Genomic DNA, 15,744 nt, shown 5'->3' with positions numbered 1-15,744 from the left:
CTAAACAAACTACATCCAACCTTCTTGCAGTACTTTTACCAAAACCTAAGACCACTAGCAACTCAAGACTCATCATGTTACTTTGCTGCTAACTCAGTGGTTTAGAGCAGGGGCACAGGAAAGCACTGTTTCCCCGTCCCACAGTTCAGTCACTAGTTTCACTCGTAACACATGAGCCTAACTCCTTCCCTTCCCCTCCTCCCTGGCATATTTCTGTATATACTACAAGAGCCTTGTATTCCCCATCTGCTGCTGCCAGCCCAGTTATTGCCTTTGCTTCCCAACAATAGATTCCACAATGAGATCAGGGAGCAAACAGTCCTTGCCAGCAATTGAAAGCTCTTCAGGGCTCTCGCATCTCTGAGTTTGCACAATGATGCACTGCTGGCAAAGGAAACCCAGTATCAGGTATTTATTTCCTCAACACAAACCTAACCACCCATGCTGCGCCATCTCAACAACCCGGCACACAGCAAGCTCCAAAAAGAGAGCCCTGATGCTCTATGTCACCGCTACTCAGCAAGCTGCAAAAAGAAAGATGATGCAAATTTATGTCTTTTCCTCACATCCTGAAATACCTCCGACTTTCCTTCTTTTTTGTGCTGTCAAAAGATTTCTTCTAGTCACAAAAACATTTGTGGTCTCTCCTGGAAGTTTAGGAACAAACAATAAATATTCTCTTTGCTTCTTTTCACATGTAGGAGGTGCGGCTTTTTCATCTTTAAAACAGAAGGATTTTATACCAAAGCATTCCAGTGCAACACTTCAGAACAGGGATGTTGGATGAGATTGCTACACTTTATTGTGGCTTTGTGGTTAAACAAGCATGTAAAAGTCAAACTTGGCCAACAGAGAAGGAACAACCTTCTCAAACACAGCTATTTTCAACCTCTATTAACACTCTGCACAGGTGTCTGGGTGAAATACACATTTCACATAACACAGTTACAGGATGAGGATCCTCACTGGGAAACTATTCAGAGCCCTGAAGCCACGCAGCAGAGCACACTGCACTGCACCAGGAGGGCTGGCTTAGCTGCCTTTTTCTCTCAAAGCAAGTCATGTACAAGAATCCCAAGTGCAGTCTGACTGGCACTGCCAAATCACACACCTGACAGAACCATTAGTTATAAAAATGGTTTACATCGGCAAATTTGACCAGATTTTCACTTCTGCCTGATTTGCACTATATCACACTGCAAAGTTTGTACCAAAAATATTCCAAATGTCACTATTCAGCTATGATGATGAAGTCATAGTTTGAGCTTAGTGGAAATTAGACAGTTGTAACTGCAATCTGTTGTGATTTCTTACACTGACACTCTGCCTGCTGCAGACAAGGATTAGCCACGTCTTCTCAAAGCACTGGCAGAGCAAGTGTCTTCTGCAAGCTGCAGTTAGTCTGACTTCCAGCATTGTTCTCTCTACTATGTAACTGGCCTTGTCTGATAGAAAAGGAAGACTCGTTTCCACACATGGGCTTTTCACAGCATTAGAGATTTACTCACTGCCACCAGCACACTGGGGATGTTACTGCAGTCCAGACAGCTCCTCACACATCTCCAGTGCCTCCCTATGGCACATCTTCATCAATAAGCTTCAGATGTGCTTCAAGGCTCATGTACTATTTGGAGCAGGGAATTAGGTTACACTGCAGCTGATCTGCCACTTTTGCAAGCAAACCCAGGCCCTCACTGTTGCTGCAATCCTCCATGCAGCACCAGGACAGCTCTGTGCTGCTTTCCACCAATACCACCTTCTCCAAGGCCTGCTCCTTCCTCTCCTAACATTACTACTTCTTAGCAGTTCTCTGGCTCTCTCTGTAGACTTGCCTCTTGATCCCATACAGCAACATTACAGGGAACCTTCAATAGTGAAACCACCGTGAAGCTATGATAACCTGGCTGCATCTTGGTGCAAATGAGGAACTTGCTCCCTCCAGCAGGCCATGACGCTCCTGTGGCAGAGCCTTGACAGTCCCAGAGCAATGTTCATCCTCTCACCCGCTCTGTGAAGATTTAAGTCCTCAGAAACACAGTCACAGCAGTCAGGGATTAAGCTGGTCATGACTTCAAACCAGAACTACTACTCCATGTGTTACACCCTACGGGCTCATTTTCTGTGCCTGCTGTGACTTGCCTTGGGCAGGCCCTACAGCTACTATGCCAGAAGCTGTCTTTTCCACACCAAAATAGAGGTGCAGGCAACCTCCTACAACCACTAATAGCAAAATGCACACACCAAAATGTGCACTAAGGGAACACCCAAGTGACAAAAAGCACACAGGTTCAAAATCCCATCAAGTTATATTAATTCATGTTATTACAACCAGATTAGAGCAATTTAATTTGGTGAAATCTATATCAAAAATTCATCTTATTGTTGCTCTGCTGGACCTGTTCCTTACACACACACACACACATCCTTGACCATTTTGTTTAGTTTGCAGGTACTCCTCAGAAGCCTCCTCCTTCCTAGGTTATTTCCCTTCCAATAATGCTGCCTTTTGCCTGCCTCCAGCCCAGCCTCCCTGAAACTTCCCCCTCTTCCATTCTCCCCTTCACCTGTCAGGCAGCCGCACCAGAGTTGTGAATAAGGCAATTTGTGGGGCTTCCCAATTCATTATTAGCAGCTAAAATTCCACACTAAAACACCAAAAATCCTACAAAACAAACCAAAGAGACTATGTTAAACAGCACTGTAAGTCAGAGCAGCCACTGAGGCTCAGTTTCCCAACACTTTCTAGCACTGACCTATCAGCTAACACCAAGCACATGACTCTAAGGAATATGTTATGAAGGTATAATTTTAAAAGGATTCCCAAATCTGGAAGGATGCTTATTTCACCTTTCACTGTGGAGAACTAATAATTCATAATGTACTTAAGCTTCCTGACTGAAAAAAGCTAAGCAAACTCCCATAAAAGTTCTGTCTTCTTTGTTCTCCGTGCTTACAGAGAAACTCAAACCAACATACCACACTTTCTTCAGCTCAGAAAGCGTACATCTCCAAACAGTCCCAAGTTCCATAACTTATGCTTTAAATGAGAAAGTATTACATGTATACAAATACACACTATGGTGCAAGTCCAGCTCCCTTACCTTGTGCAGAGAATTCAGACTGGGGAGCAAAGTTGCCAAGCTCTGTTTCTGAGTCCATCACACTGTTGTTTGGCTTACCACATACATTCAAACGTTTCTCAGCTAAGTCTAAATGATTCTTACAGTCCTGATCTGCAAGGTCTCCCTCAAGCACCTTTGTATGAGGGGAATGCCTACGTCCCAAGCACTCATTCCCTTTCTGTGAAAAGCCACGAGAATTCAGGCCAAAGGCACTCTCCAAGTTTCCTTGTTCCCTAGATCTACTGGCGTGCTTATTAGATCTAGCACTGCTTTGGTTAAAACGCTGCCATCGCTTTTTGGGTGCTACGTGATTTACATCATTAGACTCATCACCAAGAGAGCTCTCACTATTTGCCTCTGAATCCAAGTCTGGACTCTCCCCATTTTCAGTAGAAATGCAGCTCTCAATATTTCTACCAGCTTCAGGTCTCCTTCCAATACGATCTAAATTGTCATCAGATAAACAGGCAGAGTCTTCATCAGTTGAATGTTCTGTTAAACCAACAGACTCTGTTGACTGTTTCCTCTCAGTATCTTCTGCTCCATTACCTAGAGGACTGGTAACCGAACCGTGAACGCGGAATGCACGTTCTCCTGAACCTCTGGATAACCAACTTAGGAACTTACTTGGCCCTCCTGGTTTTAAGTCCTTTCTGTTTGAAACTGTTTTATCTCCAAGCTTTGATGACTGTTTAGATTTTGAACAGTTGCGTTTGGACACACAATTGGTGCCTTTTGTTCCCGAAACAGCAGTACTCGCAGGCTCCCTTTTACCAGCACCAATCCCTGTCAACTTGGTTAGAGTATTGTGTGAAAATGAGGAGTTGCTTAGAGCGGAGTTTGGATTTACTGTTTCCTGGACACAATCTCCATTTTTTTCGATTTTATAGGAGGGACCTACAATAGACAAGGACTTCAGACCACTCGCAGAATTGCTTCCAGAACCATCAGCTGTGCTGGTATTTCGAAATGGAACTATATTTTGACCAGTCATCAGTTGCTGCTCTTTTGTCTTACTGTCATGCATATCCTTCAACATCATTAACAAGGTGCTGAATTTGTAATCTGGCTCAATAGGCAAACGACCATGACCAGAGGCAGAAGAGAAAAGTAAAGGTACTGAGGCCTTTGGAGTGCCAGAGTCACTGGCATCATCGTTCATGGACCGGTAAGACAGCTCCTTCAGCTCTGACAAGACGTGTTTCACCACGGCTGTTTCTATTTCAGCAGAATCCCTGGGTTTCTCATGCATGTTGTTTAACAGTTTCTGACCATCAACTTTCCCGCTTCTCTGAAGAGAATCTCTCTGAAAGCCAGAGAAACCTTTGGTATCAGAAGAGCAGCGATTCACACCACCCTCCTCTTCTGCAAGAGGAGGCTCCAACCCAGCAACTTTTTCTTTATGTTTGCATTTTATACTCCTGATTCGGGACAGTTTCGTGCTTTTCGGTTTTAAGATTGCTTGATTTTCAACAGCAGGCCAGGAGCTGTCCTTGGAAACACTTTGGGGAGTAGTGTGCTTGTTTACTGGGGAAAGATTGTCATTTCTCACATCTGAAGAGCACTCAAGAGCTGTCAATGACATCTCAGCATCAGAGAAGCCTACTTCAAGCTCCCCATCTGCAAATTCAGCATCAAGTCTGCTAGTTACTGAACCTCCCAGAGATTTGCGGTCTCTGTACAACTTCTTCCTGGCCCTTCTGTTGCTCTTCTGAGAAAGATACATGGAAAGCTTGATGTTTCCACTTGACGTCATAGGAAATTCCTTCTCCACCTTATCTGAAGAATCACTAACTTCAAGAGCACTAGAAGCTCTCTCTGAACTTTGGTCCATGGTATCTACGTCACTGTTCCCACCATCTGAGAGGGAAGAGGATGAATCAGATTCAGTTTGTTTTTTCTCAATACCAGCATCAGATGCAGAATAGTGTATCTGCAATTTGGAACTGCACAAAATGCCCAGGGAACTCTTTTCCCTCTCCAAAGATGCACTTGAAAACAAATCCCCTTGGAGACTGTTCTTCAGAGCATCACTTTTACAATTCTCATAGTCTGGTTTCAAAGCTGTCTTTTCAAAACGTCTTTCTCCAAAGGAGGAAAGCAAATGGTTCTCCCTGGTGCTACTGGAGCCTGTTAAACTGTTGGCAATCCGGCGAAGCTCATGAGACGCATGTTTGTCTGGTAGGTCCCCAATCATCATGTTTCTAACTAAGCTCTCTGTTGTTTTCTCTTTGAGTTCTCCCACAGATCCTTCCCCTCTTGCACCACTCTTTTTTACTCTAGTCCTTTTTCTGCTGTCAGAGCTTTTTTTCGTGTGTGGCTTAATGTGCAGTTTTCCTTTTTCCCTGGCTGGGTGTCTGGAGTCTAAAGTCAAGGACTTAAAACAGCCATTGAGCTGCCTGTCCCCTTCAGCTCCAGGGCCATTGCTATAATATTCCAACTGCACTTCCTTCTCGCTGTCCAGCTCGCTGGAGTTCTGGCTGGACTTCTGATCTTCCGGCCCTCCAAGAAGAATGTCTTCTGCCTGTCCAACACTGCTCTCCCATTTAGCCATAAATCTTTGAGGAACCTTCAAGTTAGAGGAGACAAAAAGAGAAAGAAAACCAATTTGAGTGTGTAAGCAACAAGATAAAAGTGAGATCAAGGTACACACGGCACAGAATAGAGTGACAGCCTTGCATTTTGCATCTTTAAGACAATCACATGGATTTGCAGCCTATGCCTTGCAGACACAGAAAATACTGCTCCCGAGCAAGCATCCTGCACTCCTGCTGAGCCTAATAAAAATCCTTGTGCACTCCCAAACCAGCAAAAAGTTCCCTGCAAGCACAGGTCTCCCAGGAGCCAGATGCCCTGGCATCCCAGCACACCCTGAACACAACAGCCTGTAAAGGAGAACGCATATGGTATGGATCCCTGGCACAGAAACACAAAGCAACAGCCAACAAGATTCTCAAGGCAAATGCACCATAATTTTCCCCAAAACATTTGAGCAGACATCTTTGCTTTGCTCGTTCTTGATTGTGCCTGCACCCCTTGAACACGGAGCACTCTATGTTCCCTCTCCATCAACTCACCTTGGTACAAACACAAGATCTACAGAGTCAAAACGTACTCTTATCAAATTCAAGATGTCCATTACTGAGAAGTCTTCCAGCTTTAACTCTTTACCTTTTAGTATATAATAAAAAGCACTCTGCATATTCTACAGGAATTTCCGCTAATATCATGAAACCAGCAAGAAACTTGTTTCTTGTTTGTATGTGTAGGTTTTGACTGCACAACCGCAAATCAAAGGCTTCACAACTGCTCCCAAAATCAAAACCAATTCCAAGGCACAAGGAACAGCTCAAATTTCTGACACTTTTCCTCAAAAAAACCCACACCAACAAAATTGCATCTTGGCAAATTAAAAAAGTTTTATGGAGCCTGATAGCAAACCAAGCCAAAACCTCTCAGCTTTGTATCAGATCCTGGCTTCCAGGAATGCAAACTTGCACATTATGCAAACATTTGATTCCCTCCACTGCAGCCAGACACTACCATATACTTCTAGGGTGAGATTCGAGCCATGCAGCACTTACAGGACTAGAAAAGTTACTTGAGAGCATGTAACTAGTTGATAAAGGGCTGGGAATGAAAGCAGAAAAGTCCTTAGAGAAGATACTGAACATGCCCTTGGAAAAGCAAAAACAAATGAGAGCATTACACCTAGGGACTCACATGTGCAAGAGCACATTTAATGTGATGGGATTGCTCTGACACAGGTCATACATGTCTTGCAAAAAGATAAAAAGAAAAACCAGACAACACTGCCTAATTTGCCTATTTGTTCTCTTTCAGTAATGCTGTAACCTCACTGGCAAAGCGTTTTCCAAGTCAAACTGTAAGTCCTAACGGGTTTCTATAAAAAGAATTACTGAAGCAGGGCTAAAAACCCCTCTGCTTTATCTCAGTCAGTGATCTAGTGAAGCGTGCAACTCCACCTCTGCTTCACATCAGCCAAAAGAGGCTGCCAGACAGCACAGGAAGTTATTTAGAAGCGTGCTGTAATAGACATCAGGAGAGGGCTGCGCTGCTGAACACATCTCACCAGCAGAGACCTGACTCCTCCTGTCTGGGGCAGTAAAAACAGCAAGTCACACCCCAATATAAAAGAGTGCCTAGAAACTCCTGGCAGCTTATGAACTTTGCTCATTGTAATGATGCAAAGAACCACTTCCCTGGCTGTGATGCTGCAGTCACTGCCACAGAAGAAAGCTGCCGAAGTGCTGTTCCTCGCATCAAGGAATACTCTGTACTGTGCAGATTCAAAGAATCAAAACCACAGAGAAAACAGATCTTTCACCTTATGTTTGTAGCCTTTTTCCTTCTGCTTTCCTCTTCTCCGAAGAACAGGCAGCTCTTCAAATTGATGTCTTCCTTCAAAGAGGACAATAGCTTTCCCAGCAACCCAGGTTTTCTCTGAAGGCTCTCCTAAGGCATCCACGTAGTACTCTCGGTACGGTCTCCGATTGGAAACTATTGAGAAATTTAACAGAAATAACCCCTTGCAAATGACAAAATAAAGACACACAAAGAATCACAAAAAGCAGTAATTTGCCAGTTAGTTTTCATCCACTTTTTGCTTCATAACATTCCTACATGAATGTGAATTCTGGGGATTTCTACTCTGAGCTAAGGGACACCCCTTTGATCTCTGCTGTCTATGGTCTGTCACCACCCTCCATTTCCAAGTTGTGCTTATGTTTCTTATAGTCAACTGTTTTAACAGTTTTCAGATGGGTCATCTCCCCAGAGCAAAGGGTTGGCTGCAAAATATTGCAAAACTACCCAAATACTCTTTTGCCTGAGACACACAACCTATCAGGCAGGACACTGCTTGGTTGCTACTCCCTGATTAATGATTAAACAGCCCAGTCCTCTTGACCATTGGGAAAACAACAGTACACTGGCCAACACCCAGAAATGACATCCTTCTGGATAGGATTTACTCATATAGGTTGAACCTCCCCCACCACAATATATCCCATTTTGTTCAATGCTTTGTTACCAAACACACTCTTATTTAGGACATAAGAATATTAACAGCTGTATTTCAGTACGCACATACGTACACACACTCTACAAGGACTAGGTGCACCGTGACAAAATGTTAGTTTCAGTGAGTATCTCCACACAAAACTCAATCATAAGGGCACAACTAAAGATTTGACAAAGGTGCTTTCTGTCTGAAAATGCTGAACTGACATGGCACAGGTAAGAGCTGAACCAGTACTGGGTGTGCTGATGAAAAAGGACACATTAAAAGCACTAGAACAGAGCAAACAAGGCTTGAACAAGGGATATATAAACTTCTGCCTGCATTTCACTGCACTGTGTGCTTCACATTCTCCTGGGAACACCTTCACCCTCTGAACATATAGCCTAGATTTCACAGCCTATTGGTTTGTGCTGCCTCTTTCAGGAGTGCCAGCACAGCACAGCAGCCTGGCCTTTACTGATGCTGACACCAAGATTCTGGACAAGACCACTGAGAGGATGAAAAATAATGACCAAGGCAAAATCAAACCAAGGACAAAGATGACAGACTTCATTTGTCCCATTCCCAGTACTGGAACTCAAGCTATTAAGCCTCCATCTTTCAGCTCCAAAAAAATCTTCAATCAAGTGCTTGCTGAGAAAAGGCAACCTGCTTTAACTGAAACCCCATGCCTCAAACCCAAGGGAAGAGGTTTTTGCACAAATGACGAGTTTGAAGTGACCTGTCTTGTTTTGAAAAGCTTGTTCCCTTGGCAACAGGAGAGCCAAGGCAGCGGGACTGTGCTTCCTACCCAGCAGCTCCCCCTGCCCAAAAGCATCAGAGTTCAGCTCTGCCATCCCAGCATCAGGGAGGGGAGACAAGCACATTCCATACAGTCACCACTGGAAAACGTAATTTTTCCCAGAGCTCCATTGGTTTGAACAAGGATAAAACGTGATGGGAGAGTTCATCGTGTAGCTGGAGATCAGACCTTGCAAGAATGTGTTAATAGCATGCTTCCTCCCTGCAAAATTCCTTTATTAGAACTCCTCATACACAGGCTGAGAGGGGACTAATGAACAGCTATATATATTAAATCCTGCCCAAAACTTCATGGGGAGAGATGAGGGGCACGAATATGCATCTGGCTTATCTTCCAGCAACATTTTTGACAGGAATTTGAGAGCTTGAAAGGGACTATTTAAAATAACAAATTCAGTATTATCCAAAATCAGGATGAACAGGAAGATGAAGAAAAAACAAGACAACTGCAGCAATCAGTCCTGGGCATGACATGAACATAATGTTGGAAAATCTACATCATGTCTCTATGGAAATAGCAGAGGCCTCTGAGCTGATGGCTACTTGGAAAAAAGTCTACTTGCTCTCAGCACTTGGTTGTTAGTGCTGACAAGGACCTCAAGAGCTGGAGAGAAACACATCAGTGAGCGGCAACCTCACCAGTCTAGAGCTGCCAGCGGCAGACAGCACTGGTCAAGGGGTTTCAGTTGCCCACAGAACAAAAAGAATCCGAAGGGGAATCCAGGAACACATAAACAAGCCTTTCCATGTGTGGCAGTCTCCCCACGGCAGGCTGTATGACCCTAAAAGAAATACAAACAATCCCTTCCCCTCTGTTCTCTCCATCACTAACCCACACTTCTCTGCCTTGAACTTGTTAAGACACTCTTCCTTCCTGGCATTCATGCACACACAGCTCAGCCTCATTTCCACCATCTCTTCCACTCAGCCAGCTCTCAGCCTGACACACTATGCCCTGAACTTTCACACATGTGGCTCCATTTCCAGGTTTTCCTGATGTTTCCAACCCCTTGCTTCTTTGTGCCAAACAAGACCAAAAATATTTCACTTCCTAACACATGTTTCCCATCACACCTTCAGGCATTCAGCAGCTACACTGTGCTACCCCACACCCTGCTTCTCAACCTCTCCAGCCTCCCATTCTCCAGCCTAGCCGACTGCATCCTAACACTCCAGGCACTTCAGCTCTCCCTATCCACACGTTGGGCATCTCTGTCCTCACCTCTCTGATCCACCTCCTTTTCTCTGCATCCTTTTCTTAAGAGGCTGCTCTTTCTTCTGCACTGCCTTAAGTTCTGCCCAGCTACCCTGGGAAGAAAAGTCTACATGTCCAACAGCTACCCATGCCACTTCCATCAGCCTCAGCCCCACCTTCCTCCTGTCTCCTCCCAGATTTAGGTCTACTTTTTAGATCCAGGTCTTCCACAGAAATGTCTATTTCTTCACACCTTAAAAAAGCATTTCTGGCCCTTGAAATTTAATTTAAAACTGCAGCACCCTGCCATAAACAACACCTCCACTTTGTGGTCTGAGTAGATACAGTACCTTTCATTTTTGAGTGACAGTCCAGCACTGGGTCATGACAAATTGTGCATGGCCACCATGGGCGCCTGTTGAACTTGGCCCAAACAAGATCCCCAACTTCATACTTCACTGGAGTAGGTTTCTTCTTGGCTTGGATCTTTGGGGAAAAACCAGAACACAAGAAATCACTAAAGCTCCAGATGCTTTCAGAGAGATTTGCCTCCCCCCTGGGTGCCGATTACATTGGGCCACCAGACACATTTACATTAAAAAGCAAGTCCTGATTTTCCTTAGTGGTTTCTACATCTTCCAAAACACAATGGTTCTCCCCATCCTCCTTAAAGAACAAACCTGGTTTTTTTTTTTAAGCTTCAGTAAGGAACATGACCTCTGGTAAATGACTGTGTTCAAACTTCACACACTGGAGCAGGTAAATATTTGGAGCAAAACTTTAAAGCCCCCCTTACTTTACTAATACCAATTTCATTCAAAGCAAAGCAAAGTTCATTTCAAAGGTTGCAATGTACAGTAAAAGTAGAGTAAGAGACAATTAAACACTCCTGACTGGAAGAAGGTGATGAGAACAGCAAAATAAGTGTTAATTTAAAGGAAAGTTGGTACGTAAAAGCTAGTAACTGCCCTGCTTCTCTGATGTACTCCAGAAAAACCTTTACCACAAACTGTTCGAAACCCAAGGCCAGCACAATGAGAAAAAAACCCTTATGCTGTAATTTTGGGTTTATATTAGCAGAATTGCCATTGCTCTGCCGCAAAGCTGCAGAGCAAGAGAAAGGCAGCACAACAGCAGTCATCCCACCTCTAGGAGACAGATGGACACACAGACTGTGCCTGTCTCTCAAACCCACTCACAAGTATCAGCTCTGCAGAAACAGTTACGCAGGTGAGAGCTTCCCAGGGCTGTGCAGCCATCACAAGAATGTCAAAATCTTTCAACACACAAATCCTTACGCAGCTTAATGCCATTTCTGTCTCGCTGCGGAAGAGTGGAGAGCAGATCCCGTGCTGTTTGCTGAGCACACAGCTCCCTGGCTGGACGCTGCACTACCAGTGGGACCTCTGCCAAGAAGAGGATTGAGGAGCTTACTGATGTTGTGACTAACTGAGCCAAGATGGGGTACAATAGGTTTCCACAGGATACAGGATTCCCCATGCCCAGCTGTGAAGTATCTGCCTGTTTACCAGCACCAGACAACATGTCCCAGCTGGGTTCAGCATTTTAAGAGCTCTAAGAAGCGCTGCAGGTATCATTCCTGCCAATAAGCATCACCAATATGTTCCTCATTAAAGCTGTCACAGCAGAAATGCACACCTTCTCACTTTGCTTCTCCATCCTGCTCACCACCCTTCCTGAGGCACATCTCTCACAATTCACAGTTCAACATCCTAGCAACTAAAACACAACAGACCTCTCCAATAAAATGCATATTCAACTTCAGGTTGAGTTTTATGGGTTTTCTTCATGTGGTTAAAGAAAATACAAAAGGGTAAACTCCTCTGTTACATGAAAAAGCAGGTAATGATGTTACAGACTACACTGCTGGAATTCTTTTCACTCAGTCATCAAAAGTCACACAATAACTTACTGCTGAGCAGGAGCTCAGGAATGGTGAAAGTGAAGAGAAGGCTCCAGGGAGACCTCAGAGCAGCTTCCAAACCTAAAGGGACTACAAGAAACCTGGAGAAGGGCTTGTGACAAGGGCCTGCAGGGATAGAACAAGGCTTTAACCTGACAGAGGAGAGAGATTGAGATAAGATACTAGGATGAAGCTCTTCCCCATGAGGGTGCTGAGGCGCTGGCACAGGGTGCCCAGAGAAGCTGTGGCTGCCCCATCCCTGGCAGTGCCCAAGGCCAGGCTGGATGGGTCTTGGAGCAACCTGCTCTAGTGGAAGGTGTCCCTGCCCCTGCCAGAGGGTGGAACTGGATGAGCTTTAAGGTCCCTTCCAACCCAAACCATTCTATGAAGGAACATTGGGAAGGGGGCTGTAGCCCCTCACTTTGCCACCACCCTGCTGCAGTCTCCGTGCCTCCACCGCACCACAGCCACAAGACTTCTGGAACAAAACCACACGTCCCTGAGCATGGGAACCAGAGGTGCTTCCTTTGCTGCTGCTTTTAAAATGCAGATGCACTTTCAGATGCAACACTCCCCCACCACCACCTTTTTTAAGGCCCTTTTACAGCTTCTGTTCTTCCTGCAAAAATGCCTTTTTTTTAAAAAACCCACATTTTCCAACCCCAGGCTTTAAGGGGCTCATGTCTGTTATATCAAGTTCTCTCATATGCAGTGCATAGTAGCTTTGCCAAAGCCATTCACACTGACCCACCAGAGTGACACCACCAGTCCTGCCCAGAGGCAAGTCTGCATTTAAATCAACTCTTTGTCACCCTCCGATACCCCACACATGGGCTTGATGAAAACCTGGCTTTCAGGAAACTATTCAGACAATGCTTAAACAGTCACCTCCTCCTCAGCAGTCACTGCTATTCTCATTCCTCACCAGTCTGCAATCCCTTCCCTGGCACCAGCAGTCAGACTCATCGTCACCCACCACAAAGGCCCCACCAGTGGGTCACAGAGGCAGATGAGGAAGCACCATGTTCCCATGTCCAAGGAGAGCCTTGTGACAGGATGCACTTCAGCAGCAGGTCACTGTCTTGCACTATTCTCTCCCCAAATCCCACCACCTGGCCAGAAAGGCCTTTACATTTCCAGAGGGGAAAAAAGAAATACCCTAAGAGTTTTAGAATTTGTAACATCAACATAAAAAAACCAACTAGCAGAGCAACAGCAGCAGCTATCAGCATATCCACGTACAGTAAGTCTCTTCCTTCAAACTGTGCTCCATGATGCCACAATTACAACCCCCAAAGCACGTGTTTCTTGTGTCAGATTACAAGAAATTTAATTCCTATTACAATTAACATTTATTGTGCCAAGATCAAGATGCTAATACAGCCCAATGGCCAAAATCTCAGCCCTGCAGTAATGGCAGCTTTCTTGTGAGCTAGGGAAAGGCCAAGGGTTTCTAAACAATGAACTTCATAGTACCTGCATATGATCTGAGCACTGTTTAGCTACAGAGCATGGAAACCTTCAAGTGTTTAAGTAACAAGAAAACTTGTGAACCACTGCATACCAGGTAGGTACCATGTCCTTACTGCAGTGGAGAGGTGCTGAATTCAAAGCAGGTTACAGGTCTGGACTAGTGAGGTAGGGAAGGACAGTGCTCCCTGGCTGAGCAAGGCAACACCACAGGGTTTGTGGTTCTGTATTGTGAGACATTCCCCTAAAGGGAGTCAGTATTGTCTCCTCTGTTATCAATTGTTTGGCAACGATTTGCTCAGATAGGACAAGCTACAGACTAAATGACAGACAACACACAGTATTTCAGATGACTCTGTGCTATTTTTAGAGAGAACATGAATGTACCTTGAGGACATTTTTAATCAAACAGTCTCCACCATTGCAACCAAATCACAATTGATCACAGGAAGAGGTCACAATCCAAGGTTCTGCATCAGGACAACACAAACACTTCTACCTTGAAAGTCACCTCCTGAACTTGTACTGTGCCAAACCACCATTCTGCAGTTCACTGGGTGGGAATAACAGAAGCAGGTGCTCAGCTTCGTGGGGAAGGAGGCTGATAGAAACCAAGTATCTGTGGCCTCCTGAAAGTCTCATCATGAGACAAATATGAAGCGTATCATGCAAGGAAAGCTTTTGTGATTTTACTGTGATTACGTGATTTTACTGTTATATTATAAATATATACTGTCAGTCCTTGACTGTCTCTCACCAATCTTCCCTTTAACATAATCACATAATTAGCGACAAAAATAATGTTTAGCCAGTAACCTCTTGGCTACGTCACTTGAAGCTGCTGCTCAACCTATTAATCTTCCTGGAAGATGTGGCACAAAGCACAAACATACATACATGCCGATAGCCACAGAGTGCACTTTTCCTGCAGCACTGGTCATCTCTGTGTAACCAGAGCAGCACCGCGATCTCCAGCACAGCGCGGCACAGCTCCAGACACTCTACCTGCCCCAGCACAAATGGGATGGTACCACCTTGGCAGAGCCACATTAAGACCAAACTACAAGCAAAGAGGCAGACAGAAATACATATATATATATATATTATGCTACAGGCCAACATTTTCAGCATCACATACCCAAAGGGCCTTGCTGTCCAGAGTCCAAGCAGCAAGCTGCAGCCATTGTAGCCCTGCGCACCTGAAATTCAGACCTGCTTTGGAAAGCCAGCACGTAAATGTGTGGTCAAAATATCCCCCTGTTATATTTTATTCGTGACAATTATGAACATGACATTATTCAATGAAGAAAGGGACAGAACATGCTTTAGGAGAGAGCCTGCAAAAGAGATTGTGTGAGAAGAAGGAAGAAAAGCAAGAAGGAAGCTGCCGCCCCCCAAGAATAATGAAGGCAGATCCTGCCAAGCCTGGTTTCAGCAAGTGGACAGAATCAAAGCCAAGGAAGAAAACAAGAGGAGGCAACCACATCCAAGCAATAATTAAACAATATGGCATAATCAACAACACTAATAGCCTGTTCTGCTGAGCATGGCAGGCACCTGCCCAGGGCCCTGCAGCAGCAGCACAGGGTATCTCCTGCACATATCTCACCACACTGGTAGCTGCAGGTAAATCACACCCTGCACAGGTGCACATCAGCTGCCAGAAGGCAGCAGCTCTGCCCCATGAGCTTCCTGAGCTCTTCTCAAACCTCCCCATTCCTGGGGAAGCAACTCCTGTGCTTCTCCCTGCAGCCCACCAACAAACAAGCTATAATATCTACCACTTATCAGTGAGAACTGGGAGCCTGATGAAGGCCAGGTCACCACCTTATCCACTACCACCTTTTCTTTTTTTCCTTAAAGTTCAATGATCACTTTTTTTCCTCAAGAGGATGAGTTGAAAAGAAGTTCACCTGATTCATATGAGCCACCAACCCACCCCCAGATATGGCTGAACTGGCTGAAGATCAACAGCTCTTTGTACCTGGGGTGGTGGTATATAAAAATACCTAACAAAGCAAACTTGAGGGAGAGGTGACACTTGAAGGCACTTGGACTACCCTGGGCCTGAAAGTCCATTTAAAGCAATACCTACTAATACCACCAACCACAGGGCTGGTGTCACATGCTGGGATGTGCCACTCCAGCTCCTGCCCTTCCACCATCACACAACAGGTTATTCAACCTC

At 44.9% G+C, this 15,744-nt stretch overlaps 1 protein-coding gene across 3 annotated transcripts in view; it reads right to left on the bottom strand.

The window, feature by feature from the left end:
• The window catches only part of NSD1 (nuclear receptor binding SET domain protein 1), a 63,652-nt gene that overhangs the window by 35,525 nt on the left and 12,383 nt on the right, over positions 1-15,744 (bottom strand). For 2 of the 3 annotated variants that reach the window (XM_080627483.1, XM_080627484.1), the window contains 3 exons: positions 10,513-10,648; positions 7,471-7,643; positions 3,102-5,691 (listed from right to left, as the gene is read on the bottom strand). In XM_080627483.1, the coding sequence (XP_080483609.1) occupies positions 3,102-5,691; positions 7,471-7,643; positions 10,513-10,648 (2,899 nt within the window). The remainder of the gene's footprint in view (positions 1-3,101; positions 5,692-7,470; positions 7,644-10,512; positions 10,649-15,744) is intronic. The other variant, XM_080627485.1, reaches the window with a different exon arrangement.

Source organism: Psittacula echo (assembly GCF_963264785.1).
Source record: "Psittacula echo genome assembly, chromosome: 11".
NCBI classification, from domain to species: Eukaryota; Metazoa; Chordata; class Aves; order Psittaciformes; family Psittacidae; genus Psittacula; species Psittacula echo.
Note: the sequence above shows the minus strand (reverse complement) of the source record. Positions and strands in the feature narration are given on the sequence as shown.